The sequence below is a fragment of the Sander lucioperca genome, chromosome 2, assembly GCF_008315115.2.
Source record: "Sander lucioperca isolate FBNREF2018 chromosome 2, SLUC_FBN_1.2, whole genome shotgun sequence".
Taxonomy (NCBI): domain Eukaryota; kingdom Metazoa; phylum Chordata; class Actinopteri; order Perciformes; family Percidae; genus Sander; species Sander lucioperca.
This window is the reverse complement of record NC_050174.1, coordinates 14,855,837-14,878,570: the sequence shown is the minus strand read 5'-3', so window position 1 is coordinate 14,878,570 and position 22,734 is coordinate 14,855,837. Positions and strand designations below refer to the sequence as shown.

The window sequence follows — 22,734 nt, the reverse complement described above, 5'->3', positions numbered from 1 at the left end:
TTTGATTCATGGTTTTTGTTTTGCTGTAGAGGTGATTTGGTGGTAAGATTTCATAGGCTCTCTTGTGCAGCTTTCTCTGAAGAACCACCTTGCATTTTGCCCCCATCATTGCTCCAAGCATAGCCACACATTGTTGCATAATTGCATCATCTTTTGTATTGTGTCAGAAAAAAACAAAGTATAACAATAATATTTGTATTTCAATTGAAAAAAATCCAAAATATTCTGAAAACAACTTTTATTTATACTTTATTCACATGAAGAGCAACACAGTTTCAAAAGCATCCGCAGCATTTCGTCCCAGTGCAAAAACAAAGAATCTGATTGGGTTTACTGCACATGTGGTACTCTACTACAATCCTCTCATCAGACCAGCCACATTGCTGATTCACCAACTTTGACTGAACCTTGTACCTAAATGACATCAGCAACTCTTGTCTCTAAAAGCTTATTGCAACTGACTTCAAATGAAATGGTTGTTTTCTAAACAAAAAATGATGGAACATCAGAGTCCCAGAGCCTCAATAAAGCTGATTTATTCATCGGATTGCTGGCAGCTGGAAAAAAGTGTCACTTTTCCACAATAAAATGGTATAGCCAGGACATAAAAGTATAAGATGTGTATTTTAAAGGCATATTCTTAATTCTTAATGCATTATCACAATGTCTATGAAGCTATGATGGACTGGATGGAATAAGTAAATGGCAATACTGTTGATAACCTCTAGACGGATCTAAACTGCAATGAGATTCTTCAAAGTAAGTCTGACAGACTTATTACTACTTTGGTTTGGAATGCACAATTCTCTGTGCTGTGATGCTTTATACTGCTAACCTCCACACCTGGTGAGGATGTAGACAGCCATGCCTTCGATACACATGGTGTCTTTAAGTGTTTTTCCACCTGCCATCTCACTAAGAGGGCCTATTCTAGGCTTCCCTCCACTCTTGGATCCCACTCATCCTGGCAGCCACTTCAACCAATCAGTAGGAGTCGCCAGTGCAGCAACAAACACAGGACCTTTTCAAAATGTTTCCCACCTGTGTGCAGTGAGGAGGTAACACTACAGGGAATTGAACCAATGTGTGTTGCCTTTGTGACAAGACATTTTGGGGAAGGTTTTTACATAAATGAAGATGTTAGATTTAGTTATTTTCTTTGAACAACCCTAACTCTACTATATTGACTCAGTCATCCTGCATATCATGATGGTGATGGAGAGGATAAGTAAGCAGTACCACTTTAAATAAAGCTCAGGATGAGTGTACAACTGTATTTAAATAAAATCTTGGAACAAAAGGTGGGAAAACATGTTTAGACACTCATTAAATACTGGACAGATTAGTCATGCCCAAATTAAATGGTATTCTATACACTTTGTATCTTCAATACGCACATTAGCCCTTAAAACACAAATAAATCTAACAAATCGTCTAAATCAAGAAATACAGTAAAAGTATTTGATCGAGACTCAATTCTATGTATACATTTTCTCTTTACACTCTATATACACAACACAAAGCGAATCCTAAAATGTCAAGATGTTTAAAAGAGTACATCCAAAATCGCAGGGGAAAACGCTGTAGGGTTGAGCATATTTACATAATAATAATAATTACAAGTTTAAAAGCACACAGTTTTAAAGGATGGGTCTGTACAGTGACTGCACTGCAGGCAAAAAGCTATCAAAATAAAACTGAACTACCCAAACTAGGCATATGACTGGTAGAGAAAAAAAAAGAAAAAACATTTGGCTCCACCGTGCTCCCACCTAAGACACATTGGTTGTTGATTTAATCCTGCACTGTTGTGCAGTACGCCATCTACTGTACACAGTGGAAAGGTTTTTTAGTACATTCAATTGATGCCAACACAAGTTTGGTATTTGAAGCAATCAATCAACCAACCAACCAACCAACCAACCAATCTTCTAGCCAAACCATGACTAATATAGTAAATGCTTCCGGTTGCACGAGTAACTAGTCCAGATGGGCAGGCAGCAATTTCGTAACACGGCGATACAAGGTCAGTTTAATGCTAAGAATAATTCCTCTCTAAAGTACCGGTAATTTCAACTTCTTATCGCTGAGAAATCCCTGACAGCTGCATCAATATATATCCAACGATTTGAGAGAAAGTCCAGGACTGACAGTACATACACAGTAATGTTGACACTCTTCATACTTCCTCTTTTTCAAGTGGCCATTACACAGCTTATACAGTTAAGAGCCTGAGAGCAGGCTGAACACAAGGAGTGTGGGTGAAGCATGATTGTCTGCTCAGGCATGAGGTTTAGATGAGAGTTGCAGAGGAGAAGTTTGGTTGACAGCATAAAGTGTGAGGAGTGTGTGTTTGCATCTGACAACTTCCTGTCAGACACACAATGAGAGCCACCCTGAGCTAGCAAACACAACTCACAGGATCAATCTCAGAAAATCTAACATCTTGTCCACCCAGGTAGAGCAAAACCTCTGACTTTGATTAGTACTCTGGCCTGGATAGGGAGTTAAGAGACAATAGTCCTACAATAGTGCAAACACTGCTGTTGTCTTGACAACATGCCACTGTTGCCTGTCAGTGGGGCGGAGGCTGGATGGAGCGCCTCTATTAGAGCCATTTTTGGAGTGTGGGCAGGTTTTTGTCCATCCAGCGCTGGTTCAGCCTGATGGTTTCCAAAGCTTCCTGCACACTCCTCATCTGAGAGCCACGCTCCTTCAGACTGGAGAAGAAACCCTGAACCTGCACAACACACACACACAGTGAGATATTAGCCAGATCACTTGGCATAACACACTAACAGCATTCTGTAAACAGTTAATATCTCTTATCTCATAAACAGGTGCACATAACCTCAAATACGCTGCAGCATAAATACATTCTGTAAAACAAACATTAAAAACATACTCGATCAAGATGCGCCTGTGTGGAGAACTGAGAGGTGGCAGACTTGATGATTGTCTGGATGGCATAGGAGCCTATAGGGAACCTACAGACAAAAACACTGATGTTGTTTCATCTTTTCATTTGTATGTGAAATAATCTTAAAATGTACTCTCAGTGATAACTTGTATGAAGCTGACCGGGACAACTTACTTCTCTATGAGGCGGTCCCAGTTCTCTTGTATGAAATCCCAGGCAAACAAGTAGCCGGCGAAGCCGTTACACACAGTGCTGATGACCAAAGGCAACTCTTGTGTCTGGATGATATCTCCCCTCAGACCTGCCTTTAGAATCCTAGATAGACCATAATAAGTGTTCAAATGTTCAGTGCACAAATGAGAATACATGTGTCAAGCCCTTTAATCACAAACGCGTTTCAGAATGAACACATTAAAAGAACAATAAAATGACAGACTCAAATACCAAGGACAAGAAAAGAAAAAACGTTTTCATCACATCTCAAATATTGGAGATTTAGTAAATGAAATTCTCAACAGTAATCACAGTAACCAAGATGAATATGGAAATTTCAACTAAATACTTAACAGGGGGGAAATTAAGGGCAACAGGGCACATTTTATTTGTACAATATAGTAATATCATGATGAGGATGGCACCAAAGAATATGAAATCTTAATACAAATATCAAATATTGGAGTAGGAGGAGACTTCTCAATTATGGTGAAATTTGGGGGATCTTTAGGAGTTAGGAGCCATAATGTATTTTTACATAATGCCACATTTTGGTGCTATTTAAGTGGTCACTGAGAAACAGGTGCAACAATGTTGATTGTGCAAACTGTATCTGTTGCACAAAATGATCTGCTACTTGACTCAAACAGTCGGGGTCAAGAGGAAGTATTGGGTTTTGGTTCAGGTGTTTTATTGAATCCAGCTTCTGGCTCAAGTTGAGTCCATGTTTGGTTAGAGTAACAGTAGTAAGTGTAATTTATCAAGAAATTGCTCTCAGTGTGGGTTGGTAGGATTTTGCCTCTCAGTGGACTTGTAAAAAGTGAAATGCTGAAAAAAGACAAGGCAGTCGGACTGATCAGTCGGCCCCCAGAGGTCCAAAAAGTGCCTTGGAACACACCGAAGCAACGCCGACTTGAGTGTACGTTCTGCGTGTGCGCAAGACTTAATACAAAAAATGAAAACCCGGAAATGACGAACGGGTCACGTGGGTCTGGCCTCTCCAGTTGACCGATAACGGCGGCTTGTTCCAAATACAATCTCGTATTTTACGAAAATAGTTCACTGAAACGTGTTTCTGAAAACATTTTAAGCAAGAAAGTGCAGTTGCTGAATCTGTCGACAAAGGTCAGCTTAAAAGATTTTTGTCAGATTTTGAGAGGCGTTCGTCACTCATCCCGCTCGCCATTTCCGGGTTAGCACTCCACCAATCAGATTGGTCATTGAGTCCGACTGCCCCCCACTTCGACCCAGTAAGTCAGGTCTGCTAAAATGGATGCCGACGGCCCCTCCGACGGACGACGGCATGGAACACACCGTGACTCGAGTCACCGACCTCGCCAGACTGTTGGACGGCCGATTATCGGATTGGTGTGTCAGGGCCTTAAAACACTGCTGCTCTGTTACACAAGGCATGTTCCAATAAAAAAAAAAAAAATCTCACTTTGGACGAGTGCATTGGATGTTTCTCTCTTTAAGCTTTACAAATTAAATTGACTTGATCAGTTAAATATGTATGCTGAATATATCATCAGTGTATGAGGAAATATGTGAATGCTTGATCCTGGCCAGAAGCAAACACAAACACTTACCATACTATACGCCGTGCGTCCTGAGTGGATGCTAGGCCCCGTAGCATTTTCCGCTTCTCTGCATCATAGGTGACAGTTTGGTACATGTGGAGCAAAGTCAACCAATCTTCATTTGATTGAGCAGCCACAGTGAATACAACTTGCTGCAGATCTCCTGGGATCCTTAAGAAAATATAAAGATGCAGACCTATTTTAAGTTACAAATGCACCAAAATTCAGTTTACTGAATGTCACATTCCCCTGTTCCTGCTAAAGATAGTTTCTATCTATAAAAGGATGTTCGGGCTACTCCTCCCAACCTGCTGTTGCTGTCAATGTGACCCAGAAAAGAAACTCAAAAATAAAATGTGTGCTACACTGTACGTACCGTGAGGTCCCATTGGACTCGTCATAGTGTTTGAACAGGGCTTTGGCTTGCTGAATGCAGTTTTCTTGATTCAGACTACAGGCTGACCCCAGCAGGGCAGAGCGCAGCTCCTGTTTAGACACACTCTCCTCCTCTCCCCACGTTTGGTTGTCCATCAGAGAACCAAAACGATACAAAATATAATGCTGTCACATGTAAAAAAAAAAAAAAAGACATTTTGTTAATGTGGCTTAATATATCTCTATTCCCAAAATGTATTGTGACCTTCTTCTACCTTCAACCTGTGTGTGTGTGTGTGTGTGTGTGTGTGTGTGTGTGTGTGTGTGTGTGTGTGTGTGGGCTTGTTTAACTATTCGTGGGGTCCAAAAACCGGGAATACAGTATACTTGTGGGGTCCGGACAGCTTTGTGGGGCCAAAATGCTGGACCCCACAAGTTTAAAGGGCTGTTTGAGGGTTAAGACTTGGTTTTAGGATTAGGGTTAGAATTAGGTTATGGTTAGGGTGAGGGTAAGGGTTAAGGTTAGGCATTTAGTTGTGATGGTTAAGGTTAGGGTAAGGGGCTAGGGAATGCATTATGTCAATGACGGGTCCCCGCAAAGACAGTGAGTGTGTGTGTGTGTGTGTGTGTGTGTGTGTGTGTGTGTGTGTGTGTGTGTGTGAGAGAGTGAATGAATGAATGAATGAAACCTTTATTGCCCCGAGGGGAATTTGTTTTGCACTCAAGGGAGCCACATTAAACATTAAGAACATACAACAGTGTGCGTGTGTGTGTGTGTGTGTGTGTGTGTGTGTGTGTGTGTGTGTGTGTGTGTGTGTGTGTCTCTGTACCTTCATGCGGGCTACAAGACTGTCCTCTTGTCTTTTGTCGAGGAGCCGGTAGATTACATTGAGCTGTAACAAGGCCTCCGTCACAGGACAACTCTCAGTTTCATTTGACATGTACTTCAACAGGTTGAGGACTTGGTAGAAGGACACACGTCCCAGTCTGTTAAAAACACAGAACAGTGAGGGAGAGGAAAGAAAGGTGGAAAATGAAAGCTTTTTAAAAGTCAAATACATAAATTGGAAAACACTCCTATGCTTCAGTTTCTCCTGTCACTGAATGCAATTCAAAGAACAACTATTTATGTTGTCCGCTATACCTGGAGAGAGCAAAGATGTTGTGTATGAGCGAGGCACGGTCCTCCTGTGTAAGAACCTGGACATTGCTGGACAAAGCATCTTTAAGAGCAGCCCAGCCCTCGTCTCCGTAGTGGACGATGTAGAAGCCTGTGTTTCTGTAGTTCAACTTCAGCCACTTTACACTTTCTGGTAGCTCCAGAGTCCCTAAAAAAACACAAAAATGTACCATTTGACATTTGAAGTACTCCAGACTCTTGACATGATGTTATAGGTTAATACTTGGTGTTTTACCTGACTTGGTCTTCAGATTAAACATCTGTATGCACTCAGGGCCCAAACTACAGTTGTCAGTTACGTACGTCACCGGAATATTCCACAAGCTAAAGAGAGTGCAAAATACAGTTAGCTGTTGGGTCTTGGTGTGTTTCTATGATCTGTGTGTGCGTGCGTGTGTGTGTGGTAATGTAACCCACCTGGAAGTATATGTGGCTTTGTCAGACGTGAGCAAGAAGTGCTCCTGTGTGAGGGTCACCTGACCTCCCTGGCGGCTTACAGTGACCAATGGGAAGCCTTTCTGTGACGTCCATGAGCGCATCATCTCTGACACATTGTGATGCTGCGCCGAGACCTGAGGACAGGAAGACAAATCCTTTGACAAATCCAGTCTGTGCAGTCCAGTTCGGGTAACAATTACAATTTAAACCCAAACGGAATATTAACAGAGGCAAAAAAGAATGATGTTGATAATGCAGCTCGTGATCAGCCATTATGTGATGACAGTAAAACTAGCCAAATGCAGTTGATGTCAGGAAGAGTATATTTTAGCCACATGGCTGGCTGACAGATTACAGAGGGAAGTTAAAAGTAACCAAAGTGATTAACTACTCAATGTGTGCTGTCCATAGCACCAACAAAAACTACAAAAGACACACACACACACACACACACACACACACACACACACACACACACACACACACACACACACACACACACACACACACACACCTGTGTAAGGCTGTTCCAGAGGTCGTCAGTGTCTGTGTTTAATCCACTGAACTGTTTCAGGTATTGAATGATACCCTTTCTGAACTGTTGTTTCCCTGGCAGCCAGGTGTTCAACATCATGAGAATGGACGCGCCCTGGAAGACAAGAGGCACAAAGCATCTGTGATCACACCCAAAACAGAGCACTAACTAAAATTATAAATGAGTTTGAGGTCCAGTAGAGACATTTTTCCCTGAGATAAAACAGCTGGATATGGTTAGTTCAGTGACCTAATAAACATTTAATGTTTATCTACAGATATATAATTTAGAAAAGTGTACCTTCTCATAGGAGACAGAGTCAAACATCTCTTCCACCTGTTCCGGATTATTAACCTCAGTCGACACAGCGTGGGAGGAGTTTAGTGCATCTTTGTCCAAGGCTCTAAAGCGTACTGCCAGGAACAAATTACCCTGGAAACAAACATAGGATGTACTGCGAAGGCACAAAGTAAAGCACAGAGCTTTATTTGCTTCAAAAGATGTGAGGCAGATGTTTGAACTTACAATGTCCAGTGTGGGAAAGACTGTCTGCAGTGACATGTACTGCATGTAAGTGGCAAAGCCTTCGTTGAGCCACAGGTCATTCCACCAGCTCATTGTTACCAAGTTTCCAAACCACTGCAACACAACATCAGAGATAGATTAGGACCTGATGTAGCATATTCACTGCATCTGCTGCTTTCACAAACACACAGGCAAACACATCTACCTGATGAGCGAGCTCATGCGCTATGACAGAGGCAACTAATTGTTTTTCCAGAGGAGAGGACTGGTTGCCCACCAGCAGGGTGGTCTCCCTGAAAGTGATGAGTCCCCAGTTCTCCATGGCTCCTGCCAGGAAGTCTGGGATGGCTACCAAGTCTGACAAAAAAAAGGCAGCATATTGGGTTGTTTAAAGAAAGATCAGTGGGAGGAGAAAATAGCATGTCGGTACACCTTAGTACAGTACGCTGTGTTTGGAAAATAGGCTCCTGCTGGATTTTCATGTTAAAATTGATTTTTTTTTTGCATATTTTGCTAGTATAGAGTCTAAGGAACAATATTATTTTCACGATCCATCTTTAGTGTTTTTATCTGGATGTTTTAAAATAAGCGATTATATCTAGTCCGAAAAGTGATTTTCACATTTTCTTCTAATTTTTTGACAATTAATTCCAAAAAACAACAAGAGCTACGGTGAGTTGTTCAAAACCTCTCTTTTTAGTAAATTCTGGCTACACAACCAATGTTGTCAAAGCTTTCGTTAAGGTGTAGAGCCCCTGGTGATACTTCGAGCAAAGTTTCATGTTGTGTCGAGCCTTCTTAGTGTTTTAAAAATAGCTACTTTGAGGCTCTAGCACTCCCATTCAAAAGGCCATTTGACCGAAAAACGAAAATACAGTAAATCTTAAAAGTGGCGATTCCGTCCTAAATATGCTTTTAAACGAAAGTTTGACTCGGGTACATTCACAAAAAGACCCTAGGTTGCATTTTGGCGAGAGTTACGCTTTAATGTAGAAAGGTTGTTGGTTCTAAAACAATATTCATAGTTTTCAAACTTTGAGTGTCTGAAAAGTGTAAAAACACCTCCTCCCTAGTTGCCCATGTCAAAAACGGTTTCTTAATCTTTGCTTATCTTGATGGCTTTCCTTGACCTGCCAGGTCATTCTATTGTCTACCTTAAGAGAAATTTGTCTTGAAAATAACCTATAAGAGTACAGGCATCTCACATATAACAATAGAGCTACACAGCACACACTGAAGAGCACACACAGTAAGTTGTTAGACGGATTGCTTTGCTAGCTCATTTCATGATGCTAGCTTGAAGAGACATGGCCAAGGAACATGCTTCATGCTTCATTTGTGACAAAGAGTTGAAGTGTTCTGACAAGAATTCAAAGTTCACACCTTGTCCAAACTCCGAGAATACCATCAGAAATATATTATCCCATGCTACAAAGAGAAGCACTGCTGGTGACCATCATTTTGCTAGCTTCTGCAACAAGGAACAGAGCTCCTGTGCAGGTTTCCATTGGAATTGCTATAGAAGCTTGGTCAACAAAACCAACTTGCTGAGACTTGAAGACACATATCTGAAATCAGATAATGCCAGGCCAAAAAGAAGAAGACCCTCTGCTTCTTCTTTGGTCAAGGCTGATGCTGGACCATCAAGAACAAAGAGAAAAAGCACATTATATGACAAAAACAAATGTGTTTTTTGCCAGAGTGACCATGAAAGCCATCAACTCCACAATGTTAAGACTGCATCCATGGGTGGTAGAATCATACGCATCCTGGAAAATTCAAATAACCCCATTCCATTGTTAAAGTGATTGCTGACATAGAAATCAGAAATGTTGTGACGTTTTCTATTGATCAAGGCCAGATTATCTCTATGAATGATAGCAATGAAGAGTACAAGGCAATTTTACTGGAAAATAATGCAAAAGTTTTGTCAGAGAACTATAAGAAACACCTAACCACCCTGATTACTGAGGAAATACCATATGCAGTCATCGTAGGCCTTACCATGCCAATGAAAGTAATCCAGTTTCATCAAGAAGAACTGTAAGTGAAGCTTTAAATGAGCATGTTCATAAAGATTTAGATGAGGCAGATGTCCAAACCCTGTTATCTGCAACATTAATTTTGAGGAACTCAACCAGTGGTCAGTCAAAATGGCAGTTTGAAGGACAGTTTGACAATTTTCAGCTTCAACAGGATTTGTTTATGTTTTGCCGATTCTGTCAGGCTACCAGTCCTACAGCCCTATACACAGCATTGAAATTGACCATGGATATCAATGCCATCATTGTTGGAGAAGCCAAGCGGACAATAGTAACTTTGGATTTGGACTTGTATGAGCGAGCAGTTAAGTTAAGGGAAGCTGCAAAATGTCATGATAAACTGATACTGCGCATGGGTGACCTACACACTATATTTGCAGCATTGAAAAGCCTAGGGAGATTCATTGAAGGGTCTGGCTTGGAGCAGATATGGATTGAAAAAGGACTGCGTGGACCTGCTACAGTTCGACAGGTGCTCAGCGGGAAACACTACTAACGGGGCCTGGAGGCTCACATTGTCACATATCTAGCTTTGAAAAATGTGCTTCTCCGGTCACTGGCAGACACTGATGAGAATGTTTCTCGCCTGATGCAATCAGTTGGGCAGGAGATAAACACGATGCGATCAACTGATCCATCAGACAAATCCCAAAACCTCTTAACCATTCATCAGATGATAGCTTCTTGTGAGGTTATCAGAAATCTTACAGGTTAAACTGGCACATCACCACAAGCAAACATTTTACACAGCTACATGAAACAAGTTGAGAATCTATTGCAATTCATTAGGGCAAGCAGAACAGCTAATTGGCCACTGCATCTGGCCAGTCTGGATCAAATGGTAAAATACTTTTTTTGCCCATGATCTGTACTGTATGCCCGCTTCTCTTCCTATTATCTTGCTGACATGATAGCTATGAAAGATGAAGATCCTTCTTCATGGATAGCTTTGCAGAATGATGCCATGTCTGTCTTCAAAACAGACATTCCATTTTGCGGCCTTGAAATTGACCATGCATTAGAACAGGAAATCAGACGACTAAAGGTTTCTGGTGGAATTACCGGCTTAACTCAGGATGAAAATGCACTATCACGTTTCCGGCTCGCTTCTCCAGAAATATTGCAAATAGTTGATGACTTCTGGAGTACCTCACAGAAGTTGAACGCAGAAAAGCCAATCCACTACCAACTACAACCAGCTTACAAGGAGCGCATATTCAGGAATGTTCAGAAGCTCTGTGATGGAATACTCACACATTTTGAAAAGCCATTCTCTGGGAGTAATGAGAGACTTAGAAACTTTGTTTCTAATCACTTTATTCCCCATAGCACAGAGAAGGATATTTTAGAAAGAGATTCCAAAGGTGAAGCCGCATACCATGAGTTTGTAACAGCCAGGCTGCTCACCACCTCACAAGGTTCCCTATGGAATCCTATGAAGAAGTTACAACTTAAGATGTTTGGATCCACTCCTAAGAAGGCACAGGACAAGCACGGGCAAAAATGAACAGAACTTAGTGGAGAATGTGCCTTACTAACACGCTTTCTTCTAATTATGGAGGTTGGGCCGAATTTGGTGAACATGAGAGAAGTAGTCGGTAAATATGAGCTGTCAGCTTACCCCAGGTCCCTGTTTACATCGGATGGCTTAATCTATATTCCAACGGACAAATCAGAACTGATGAATGCAACACAGATGTTGCATAAAGAAGATGCCTCAGTACCAACAGACTTTTCAGTCGTTGTCATAGATGGTATGGTTGAATTGCAGGCCTTAAGAAAAGACACTCATTCAAACACTTGTGCAAAGTTGGCAGATCAGTTCCTATCAGTTATCTGCAATAGAGGAAAAGGTTCACATGAACTGAGGGTCTTGTTTGACCGTTACCTTGATAAGTCATTGAAAGATCAGACACAAGCTAAACGCACCAAAGGCTCTGAACCATAAAGGCTCTCTCATAAAGAAACAAAGAATAAACTTACTCTGTACCTTCAAGGGAAGTTGCTACAAAACTTTGCATCAAGTGGTTTGTGCAGCTGGCACTGAGGTAAAGTCAAATTTGGCAGATGCAATCCCCGTGGAAATGCAAGAACATGACCATGAAGAGGCAGATACATTGATTCCATTATACTGTCTTTATGCTGCCTCATCACACCCTGGTTGCACAATTCATGTTCACTCGATGGACACTGACGTTTATGTGCTGCTTGTCTTCATCTACAGTTTTCTTCAACCATGTCAGTTGCTTTTGCATGCCGGGAGGGGAAAAACAGCTCGTATCATCAACATTGGTGAAAGTGCTAAAGACCTTGGATCCAATCAAGCAAAATCATTACCTGCCTTCCATGCATTTACTGGTGCAGATTGGGGTGGAAAAGTTGGCCGGAATTAGCAAAAAGAAATGGACACAGCTATTTCTGCTACTTAATGAGGGAGACCCCATTCTTGAGAGTCTGCAGGCTTTGGGGTCATATTTAGATCCAGTATCAGCAGAAGTAGTGAATTGTTTGGAGAAGTTTGTATGCATGGCATATGGAACATCAGCAAAGAACACCGCTACTTTGAAAGACCTCTGGTGGGAGCGGTTTCCTGCCTTCTCCTGTAGATCATGGGTGGCACTTGGAGGGAGATTTGTTTGTGCCAGTTTATTGTTTAAATGACCCAGTATCTCAAGAGCTTCTGGCTTTTGTAAAGTGTGGCTGCCCAAAGAGCAAGTGTGAAAAAAATATGTGTTCCTGTACTCGAAATGGACTGCCATGCACACCAGCCTGCACTTGTGTAGACTGTGAAAACTAGGAGGTCAAAAATGATGGGAGTGATGTTGATGAAAGTGAGGAATTCTTTAAAGGAGAAATTGCCAAGAATATGGAGAGTGACTCAGTCGTGTTTCTTGTTCTGAAAGGTTTAGCATTTCACTTGTATATTTGTAAATAGTTAATTTAGTTTGGGAGATGTTGTTATTTAAAGTTAAGTAAGTTATGTATAGATTACAAAACAGTATGAATTCAGGAAAGTTCTTTGTAATGACAGTTCACCAAAAATGTTGTTAGCGTTTATACATGAGATCCTTGGGTGTCTCTGGTCTTGTGAATTAGACTAAGATAGACATGAGAGAATCCAGATAAAGTTCTGAAGACAAACCTGAACCTGACTACATCCAATGTTAACTATCCAATGTTCAGATGTCTGTAATTGAAATGTATGCAAATCAGTGCATAATTAATGAGATATTGTTAAATTACATCCATAAACATATATTTTTCAGAAAACTTGTAATGCAAAAAAATATTGTCGAAAACATAAATAATCAACTAGTGAAGTTTCATAAGAATATCGAGGAGTTACATTTTTTACCCTATTCACCCGTTCTATGTTGCCTATGGAGGCCAGTTTTAAGGCTGATTAGCAGGTTTAAAACAAAAGAATCAGCTAAGTAAATTCATATTCAGAATCAGCACCCAAAAATTTGGCAAAATACCCTCTTTACCAGCATTTTCTCACATTTGACCCCTGAGTGATAGTAGTCCCAGTCTTAATTATGCATTATATAAATGATGATGTCATCTAAGTGTGAAAATGGATCGTGAAAATTTGAAGACAAAAAAGAATCTTGTTCCTTAGACTCTATACTAGCAAAATATGCAAAAAAAAACAAACAATTTTCACAAGAAAATTCAGCGGAATTACACAAGACACCGTAATACCTTATGTGAAACGTGTAGTACCTGTGTGTACTCACCTAGTTTTTTGAGAGGGTAGTTAATTTCAAAGAAGCTATTGTAGAACTCCAGTAGCTTGGAGGCTGTGTCCAGTGCATAGTCAGTGTGCTCCTTCTTCTCTGGCACAGAGTACACAGACACCTATATGTACACATCAAGAGACAGTTCATCAGCAAAAGCACAACCTCACTGAATACTAAATGAAAAAAATACAAATGTACAGCCTGCACTGAAAGCAAAAAGCACTCATAGTTGTGTCTACCAAAGTTTCGGAGACATTTTTGCTGATAGGGGTGAAGTCAGCGACGATGAAGGCCACCAGGTAGGTGCTCATGTTAACACTGGTCTTTTCAAACTCATCTTGCACGAGGCCATTGGGAAGCGGTGTGCTTTTAACCTGAAACACAAAGCATAAGGACAAGATTATTACCAAATAATAAATACAGCACTGCTGCAGGCAAAAACCAGTACATGGTCTGCTTAGTTGTGCCCACAATAAAAGCGTACGAGTCACAGTGGGGAAGAGGAAATACCCACGAGTTCCTCAAGACAAGAAGTGACGTAATATACAGAGTGAGTGACATGAATGTTGTACTGAAAATTCTGTCCATCTACTGTATATGACACTGGTCAGCTGTAGTTGGCAATGTGTTGGGGAGCAGAGAATGAGACTGTGCAGACTGTGCACACGGACAAAGGCAAAACCCTTTTTAGGTCATACACCCCCCATTTTTGCCAGGGAACATGCCAAATTCTATTTTATTTTGGTATATACTGCCAGCTAGAAACCACTTTGACACATTGAGCCTGTCAATACCAAACATCTGCACTAACCAAATAACGCTGAAGGCAGACACTGATAGAACCTGTTTCTAGCTTAGTAGATAAAAAAATGATTCAATTATCAGTTGATGTCCATTTACATGTTATGTATGTTCAGAAAGAATATTTAGTTTGTGCTAAAGCCATTTAGAACACTATATGAGGTGTTTCAACACTTGTTACCATTAATGTTACAATACCTGAGGCATGTTGGAAAGAGTCGTGTAGTTTGATTTCCTGCTGATTTTAATCAGGAAGGTCGCTTTGAAAGCTGGTTCATCAAAGCAAGGAAAGGCTTTCCTAGCTGATAGTGGCTCAAATTGGGTTGCAGCTAAGACCCTGGTGACAAGAGAAAGATGAGCATGATCATGCAAATTAGATTACTGCTGTAAAATCAGTTATCACATTTTTTCTTGTTATATTTACAGCACTGCTTTGTTAGTGTCTGGTCATGAGTTGAGCCAAAGGTCACATGATTAGCTTTGAAGACACACAATCCTCTCCATACAGGCTTTTTCTAAGTCTTAACTCTGCAGCACGTCTTACAGCTGTTGCAAAGTACTTACACAGCCAGCAAGTCAAGTGTACCTTTTGTTTCCTTCTTTATCAATGTATGAGCTGTTGTAGAAACCGTCATAGGTGTGTGAGAGGCTGGCAGAGTAATCCAGGGTCAAAACACAGGACTGGCCTGCCTTCATCTCCTCAGACAACTGAACAGCTATCTGCTGTCTGGTTTGGTACTCCAGGACAGTCACATCTCTGGTCTCCTGATCACCCAGCTGGAAGAGAGGAAGTATGAGTTAACAACTAGCAGACAACATAACATAAGGCAAAACGTTTGGATCAAATATGTTTTCAGGCACAAATTAAATCCTTACATAAAGTTCTGTACATCTAATCAGAATGACAACTAAATCATCTAAATTCTGTAATTACACGTTGTCATTCGCACAAAAAAAACCCCCTTCCAATCCCACCTTGAAGGTAGCTTTGGTGATGTTGAGATGAGCACTGTGTAGGACAATGATCTTGGTGTTGTGAAGCACAGACATGGTGATGACAGTGCGGCCGGTGAAAGTCATGTTGTTGAGGTCTGGGTTGAGGGTGAGGTCATAGTTAACAGGACGTACGCTGCGAGGCAGCCGGAACTGTGCCCATGGAAACAGTTTGCCATTTGTGGAGAGAGGGTAAACTGGCTCGAAGGGAGTGGTCTTGTTGGTTTTTCGACAACCCGCCTGCAAAAGGAAGGAGGGTTGGGGTCAGCCAGAGAAATGGGTATGCTAGAGAATTTCAAAAGATAAATAATCTGACAAAGATATCGACATAATGTGTTGAAAGAGTCACGTTTAGAGTTTTACACATGATCACAAAACATTACATGTCATTTAGCGGACGCTTTTATCCAAAGCGACTATATATGTCAGAGGTCGCACACCTCTGGAGCAACTTGGGGTTAAGTGTCTTGCTCAGGGACATATTGGTTGATGTATCACAGTGGGATTCAAACCCAGGTCTCCCACACCAAAGGCATGTGTCATATCCACTGCGCCATCACCACCCTAAACAGAACTAGTGAATATTTTTCTTACCTTGGTAAATGTGCATCCAGGTAAGAAGTACAGCACCATGGTCATGGAGGCCACTATCACCAGGAATAACACACATACAACGGTGGTACGGGCTGAGGGTCGTGAACAAGACCTGAGACCAAAAAGAGTTTAACATTACTTACTTTGACTCATTTACAGATTCAGGGTGACAAGGAGCAGCAGTGTTTATGAAAAAGCTGTATATGGTGGTGCTGTGGGGGGACAGACAATATGCACATAAAGCTTCAACTTGGTAATCTGTTGCTGAGCAGACTAAAACCCTTTTCCATGGACATTTTTACTTTATTTGCGTCTCTATCTCATGTAGGAAGCTTGACTGTATTTATTATGTCAGACTTAAACAGGCAGTTAACATGATTTACTGCAAACAAGTGTTGATGTCTGTCAGCAAATGTAAAAAAAGCCTGATCATTTCAGAATGGTCATACAAACAAGATCAACCTGAGTCTGAGAAAACACTTCCTTGCCTTGATTGTTATGTCTGGCAATGTTGCAGGCTTGATGTTTGAACACACCTTATGATATTCATTCTGTGCACTCAATTTTGAGTGAGGCAGAGCTGCACAATTATATCAAAGAATTATTTTGTCTAATATTGTGATTGCATTCAATGGTTACTTTTGTTGTTTCGGGAATACTACTGAAAGGTTCCCTGAACAGTTCCAGATGGTTCCAGATGTTTTGGTCTTTACGCATTTATATTGGATTTTGTGATGGCTAGTTGAGTGATTAAAATTATATTTCATATTATATTAAAGTGCACGACGAGATGATGCACACGACGCATTAACATGCATTATTGCTGACGAAAAAAGACGAGACTAAAATGTTTTGTATAAAATAAAAACTAAAATAACCCCATTCCATAAAAAACTAACTATCCCTCTTCATTTTGTCTACAATCGTTTCTACTTTTTCATCATGAGATAGAATATTCAGCTGTTTGACTGAAATGGTTATCAGAATTAATCTCAGAAATAATTTGTTATTTAAAAAAGACTAAAATGTTTTGACTAAAACTTGACTAAGATACCTTGAGTTCTCTTTTGACTAAGAAGAGACTAAAATGACGAGACTTTTAGTCGACTAAAACTTGACTAAAAAAAGATATGTGAATGAGTTTTGTTGTGATTGTTGCGGGCAAAAATCCTTGATTATGCGGCACGTTTTCTTAAAAAATGCGATGGAATATGCGGGATATTTATGCAATTTTATGTGATGAAATTGCGGGAACTTGCAAAAATTGCGGGAAAACTGCAAAAACTGCGGTTTCATCATGGCTTCATCGCGGGGTTTTCAGCTTTTCGATGATGTTCACGTCGCGTAATTACGTCACTTCATAATGTTCCCATGGCAACAGGGGGAAATGGCTGCTCTTGTGTGAAGTAAACGCAACATTTTTCAACTTTCTGCTAAGATATATGTGACTTTGTTGTAACGAAAATGCGGGGATTATGAAATCATGCAAGTCCCACATATTTTGCGCAGAAATCAGCAATTTATGCGGCGAAAGTGCGGCGTATTTGAAATAATGCGGCCCCCGCATAAATATGCCGGCTTTGGCTGATTATGCATTGAATTATGCGATCACATAATCGCGTTTTCTGGAGGGTCTGAAATATGACTAAAACTAACAAGGACATTTGGCACAAGACAGACTAAGACTAAATTAAAAATAGGTGACAAAATTAACACTAGAATGTAGCTTGAGTTTCAGGAAGTGTTTCTCTACAAATCTAAGAAAAAACATTTTTATTGAGCCCCAGAGATTACCCATGGCACTGTGTTTGCTACGCATTTATTACTTCCATCTACAGTTACTAGCTGAATATGGCTGAATATGGCTTACTTATTTTAAAATGTGCTTCCTAAAAATAATAAAAGTTATTCAGTATTCATTTCATATGGACATTTTAGAAACTTAGTTAAAGTTTTTAAATTCAACATTTGTATATGACAACACTCACACACTCATCACAGAAGCTTTGCATATGATAATACATGATTACTTATGCAGCACTGCTTTGAGACAAAAATCCCACAAGGCATACCTTGATTTTTTTTTATGTCAACATACTGTACAGCATCCCAAATTGTAACCTATTCAGTGAATTACCTGGGTGGAGCCTGTCTGGTGTAGGGGAAAGAGCTGGATCTGTGAGCAGAGCTGCGGTTCATGAAGGACATGCCCAGCAGACGGGCTGAAGACTCGCAGTCCTCATCATCCTCGTCCATGTCATTCTCTCCCAGGCCTCGCACAAGCAACCGTGAGCTACGAGGCTCATATACCACCTCATCTGGGTCAAGAGCAGGAAACGTCTGCAGAGAGCATGTACAGTGCACTCTTTAAACGGTGCAGTGTTTCCCATATAATGTTAATAACTGGATTGTCTTCCCAGGTAAATTAATTAGCACAGGGTAAGATGTGTGGAGGTGGTGAGGAGAGTGAGAGCAGAGACAGGAATAATGGAAAATAATAAGGACAGAGAAGGGTCTGACAACAAAAGGGGCACGATCATAATGAATGGAGAGCATTAGGGGTGTTTTTGTTAGGATTGTGGTTGATGCAGAAATAAACATTTTTTTAGGATGGGTGTCACACAGTGAGGGAGAACAGAGGAAGTGGAAACTACAAATTTAAGGTCTATAATGCTTTGTTTATGAGGCTTTATGATAAAGTATGTCTGTACTGACAAAATCTAAAAGAGGAAAAAAGGTCATTGTAGCTCTAAAGAGAAGGATACAGCATCATCGTGCTTAAAGGAAGTTCCTTTTTTGCTAGAATTCTCACATTTTTGACTAGATAGATAGATAGATAGATAGATAGATAGATAGATTTAGATAGTTGCAGCTGACAGATCTAAAATAATCTACAGACCATTGAAAGATGCTCTGAACTGAAAGCGTGCAAATGAGCACCATTGGCTACCCATAAGTGTGGGCCACCCTTGAATTAACTGGTCCTTATTTAAATTGCCCTGATCCATTCACATTCATTCTCATTTACAGATGAAAACACTTGTAAAAAAGAATGTGCAGAGTGGTGCAAATATGAATTCTGAGATATGCAAATTATTGAGCCAGGCTGGTACTTAAAATAAAGGCATGCATAGTATGCATGGCATAAGATAACATGACATGAGCATACCGGAAATGCAGCGGAGTCTTTGGCCAAATCCACAACATCAGGCTCTTCTTCAAACATGCTGTTCTCAATCATGTTCCTCGGGAGGTTGGCTACACACAGAAATAGAGAAGTCAGATAGAGGATTCTTAAAAAAAAGAAGTGAAAGAGAACACACTCTAAATGATTATATACACTGACATAAACTACTTTACACTGATGTCAATATATGTGCTATATATGTGACTTTTGGAGTTTCAGAGTTTTCTACAGAAGAGTTGTGGCAACTAGCCATTTTCAACACAAAGGCTTGTTATTGTCACCTAGTGTGCAGGCAACATGAAGCCTGGTTTAACAAAGCTGAGTTTCTTCAGTTTCCTGTTAGTAAACCTCCTACAGCATTTCCTGGTACTTTGACCTACATGTGAGACAGCTACTTTTCACTCTGGTATATTACAAAATCTTTTAGGACAGAAATGGCTGTATTCCCTTCAAAGTTCATTCATTCAACTGAAAAACAACTGACAATGCCCTCAAAAACAGAAAAAAAAAACAAATACAATAAATATTCATCATCTGGCCCTGTCACATAGGCTACTACTTCAGTTTACAAATGTCTTCATTTCCACAAACTAACCTGCATCTTCAGCATCATGACAAGGGTTATGCCTTGTCTTACAAAAGCCATGTGATTGCCTGGCAGCCGGTTTCTCCCCTCAATAAATCTAAGTAATTCTTGAAACAATCAGAGGCATGTTCAACTTCCTAATTTAATAATAACAAAAGTAGTAAAACGGTAAGCAATGCAAGTCTCCCGTTGTGCCTCACGTTCCACTCTTCTTCTTTTTTTTACAGGCTTAAGACAATGCATTTTCAGTCTCAGTTGGTGATAGATTTAAGTGGAAAGCACAGAGAGACAGTCAACGCTTCCTGAATACACAGTACCGTTCATACAGAAACAATGGCACCAATGAAAGATGAGCTTTAGCTCCTCTAAAGAATGACACAAGTCCAAAAATGCATGAGGTGAATTTAATTTCATGGCTGTCCTGTACAGTGTTTCTTATAAGACTGTATGGGCTGTCACCATGTCCCTGTCTGGACCACATTGCTGTGGTATGTATGTCTATTAATAGGCTAAGAGCTAAGTACTGGGTTATGTGCAGAAGAGGATTTGATAAAAAATAAAAAGACCCATACAAAACACATCAAACTTGATTAAAAATGACTGTCATATCTACTTCTAATTGTTGTGATATTATGGTGAAATTTATTTCATATAAGGATGTTGTGCTTAGATGAGAGAGGCAGTTGATGAAATGGTTATCATCCACACTACAATTAGAAAATACGGCAGGCAAATGTGAACAACCAACAACTCCTGTACTACTCGTCAAGCTTGTTCAAACTATCTAAATACAGTTGTTCACCAGCTGACTGCACTCCTCCTGTTTACTCAAAACATTTTATCAACCATACAGAAGAGTTACAGAAATATAGTTAAATATATGTGTCTGACTTTGACAGGCGTGTCCACTAATTCAGCCCAGGTAAAAACAGACAACAGACACACTACATAGATGCAGAGTACTGAGCCACAATTAGGGTTGGGCATTGAGAACCGATTCCTACTTGGAATCATTTCTTTATTGGAATCGTTTGGAGGATTTGGTTTCAAATCTGATCATGGGTTCCAAATTTAACATGCGCAAGTTTTGGTTTCCGTAGCGGCCAGGTGCTTGTTGTGTTGCAGCCATGAAGCACAGTAAGCGACACTCTAGTAACTGCAACCCACCATTGAATCAAAATAAAACTGTCCTCTTATTTGTGAAATAAGCATGTGACCCGTTTCAACTCCACCCCTCAAAGAATCGGAATCGATAAGAACCGGAATCGAAAGGAAGAATCACAATTGAATCAGAATCGTTAAAATCCAAACGATGCCCAACCCTAGTTCACAATACTGTTGTTGGTTGGTTATTAATATCATATGGGAAGGAAGCATCTACTTCTGTTTTGCTATTATTATCTGATCAAAATGTGATTGTGAAATGTGACTTTGGGCTTTTACTAACAAATCATTAAGTCACAAAAAAACAAGCAGGAAGAAAAAACAGGAAGTCTAACTGCTGTGATTTAATGATTGCTTCTTCCAGGTTTAAGGGTAGGAGAACATAATAGTGTGTGCACTGGGCTTTTTGTTTGTTTTAATAAAGCCATGGACAACATAAGGCCATAGCAGAGGTCATAAAGCAGCTGGCTGCTGGTGGCCTGAGCTGAGTATGACTTATCAGCTCTCCACCCCAAGACAAAACATAGCTATTATCAAACCAACAGGCTTAAACTGGGCAAACAGCGCTGCTGTGTTTTAACAGACAACTTGAGTCTTAACAGTGGCATACTATGTTTCTGTCAAGACAGCCATTGTTTAAGCTGTTAAAAATTTGTTTTTGGCTTTGTTCAGTTAACAATTAAAATAAAACGTTATATGAATAAACAAAAAGGTACACAGACAGCCCATCCTGCGTTGTGATTAGAGTCATGTGCGGTGAAATGTTATCATGTCGCTGCAGGACCGTCAACAGACAAGACACTGCGATTAAGTTTGCTTCTGAGAATCCCTCAACTGTAAAAGGAAAAAAAAAAAAGTCACTCAGAAAACATAAAGGTTGGGTTTGGCTTGTCAAAAGTCAAACCCACCCCTCTCAACATCCTAGGGTGACATTCGTTTCACTCAGTGAGCTTTCTGCTAATGTCCTGTTAGTTATTAGCTGGCCTGCTGCTGTTAGCTTGCTGTTAATCTATTATCTTCCTTCCTTACCTGCAGCGTTACTGTCAAATGGATCCATGGTAGGATATCTCAAACAGCTCCTCGCGTCCAAAACAAGGAAACAGGTTTACAGCAGCTCGACAGACGTGCTGTTTCTCTAGCTGGCCGCACAGCAGGCGATCAGAGGCTTACAATAAATAGCAACCTATCCTCACTGCTCTAACGTGAGCTACGTAGTAGCTAGCTTGGAACTAGCCAACTTCTGACAATTGTAACTGACTGAAAGACATTCAGTTAGCTTACGTTAGCTGATATCCACAACTTTATCGACCATAGCTGTGTAGTAGCTAGACTAAAACGTGAATGCAGCTGGATCGTCTCAAAAAATCGAACCTTACACAACGATTATGTAAACAAATCTTACTCCTAACATGCTCGGTAAATAAACGAACGAGCAAATGACACTACCCTTCCTGCCCCGACCAGTTGTTGACAACCTCCCATCAAATTATAATGCTGACATCTTATTGGATGTTACTACCGCGGGGCCAGGCCGTACAACACGCTTTCATGCACGCCAACAAACACACACATGAATATTTTTTTTACCTCACTTGGACATTGTATTTTTATAGTCACGACATGGATATTAACTAATCTCAAGCATTATCCTAACCTATTAACAGGTCGTAGTGTTACCCTAAAACCAAGTCTGAACCCTCCAATAAATAGTTTAAATGACGAAAACCACCAAACACTCTTTTTACTACACTTGTGAGGACATAATGTTTTACATCCATTCCCTGCTGGCCAGCCCTAACCTTAACTCTAAACGTTACATGTCTTGTCTAACCTCAATCCTAACCTTTTTTTTTACCAT

General features: G+C 40.4%; 1 protein-coding gene across 1 annotated transcript; it reads right to left on the bottom strand.

Moving 5' to 3' along the window:
* Nucleotides 1-223: 223 nt before the first annotated feature.
* On the bottom strand, nt 224-22,353 carry LOC116056647 (leucyl/cystinyl aminopeptidase). Its single transcript, XM_031308874.2, has 22 exons — nt 21,906-22,353; nt 19,109-19,197; nt 18,077-18,279; nt 15,940-16,051; nt 15,328-15,585; nt 14,939-15,129; nt 14,551-14,689; nt 13,791-13,925; nt 13,549-13,669; nt 7,972-8,123; nt 7,767-7,880; nt 7,542-7,673; nt 7,215-7,355; nt 6,686-6,840; nt 6,504-6,592; nt 6,233-6,416; nt 5,919-6,075; nt 5,090-5,274; nt 4,723-4,884; nt 3,095-3,235; nt 2,906-2,987; nt 224-2,740 (listed from the first exon to the last, which is right to left on the bottom strand). Exons 1-22 carry the CDS (start codon nt 21,931-21,933, stop codon nt 2,609-2,611), a joined length of 3,102 nt encoding a protein of 1,033 aa, XP_031164734.1. The 5' UTR covers nt 21,934-22,353; the 3' UTR covers nt 224-2,608.
* Between the last annotated feature and the right edge of the window lie 381 nt (nt 22,354-22,734).

Bases quoted from the DNA above. Each gene is read 5' to 3' on its own strand.
- LOC116056647 (XM_031308874.2), bottom strand. From the start codon at position 21,933: ATGGATCCATTTGACAGTAACGCTGCAG. The intron at 15,130-15,327 runs GTGGGATTGGAA...CCTCTCTTCCAG, and splicing joins TCACCAAAGCTACCTTCAAG to CTGGGTGATCAGGAGACCAG. The intron at 14,690-14,938 runs GTACACTTGACT...TCTTGTCACCAG, and splicing joins GATAAAGAAGGAAACAAAAG to GGTCTTAGCTGCAACCCAAT.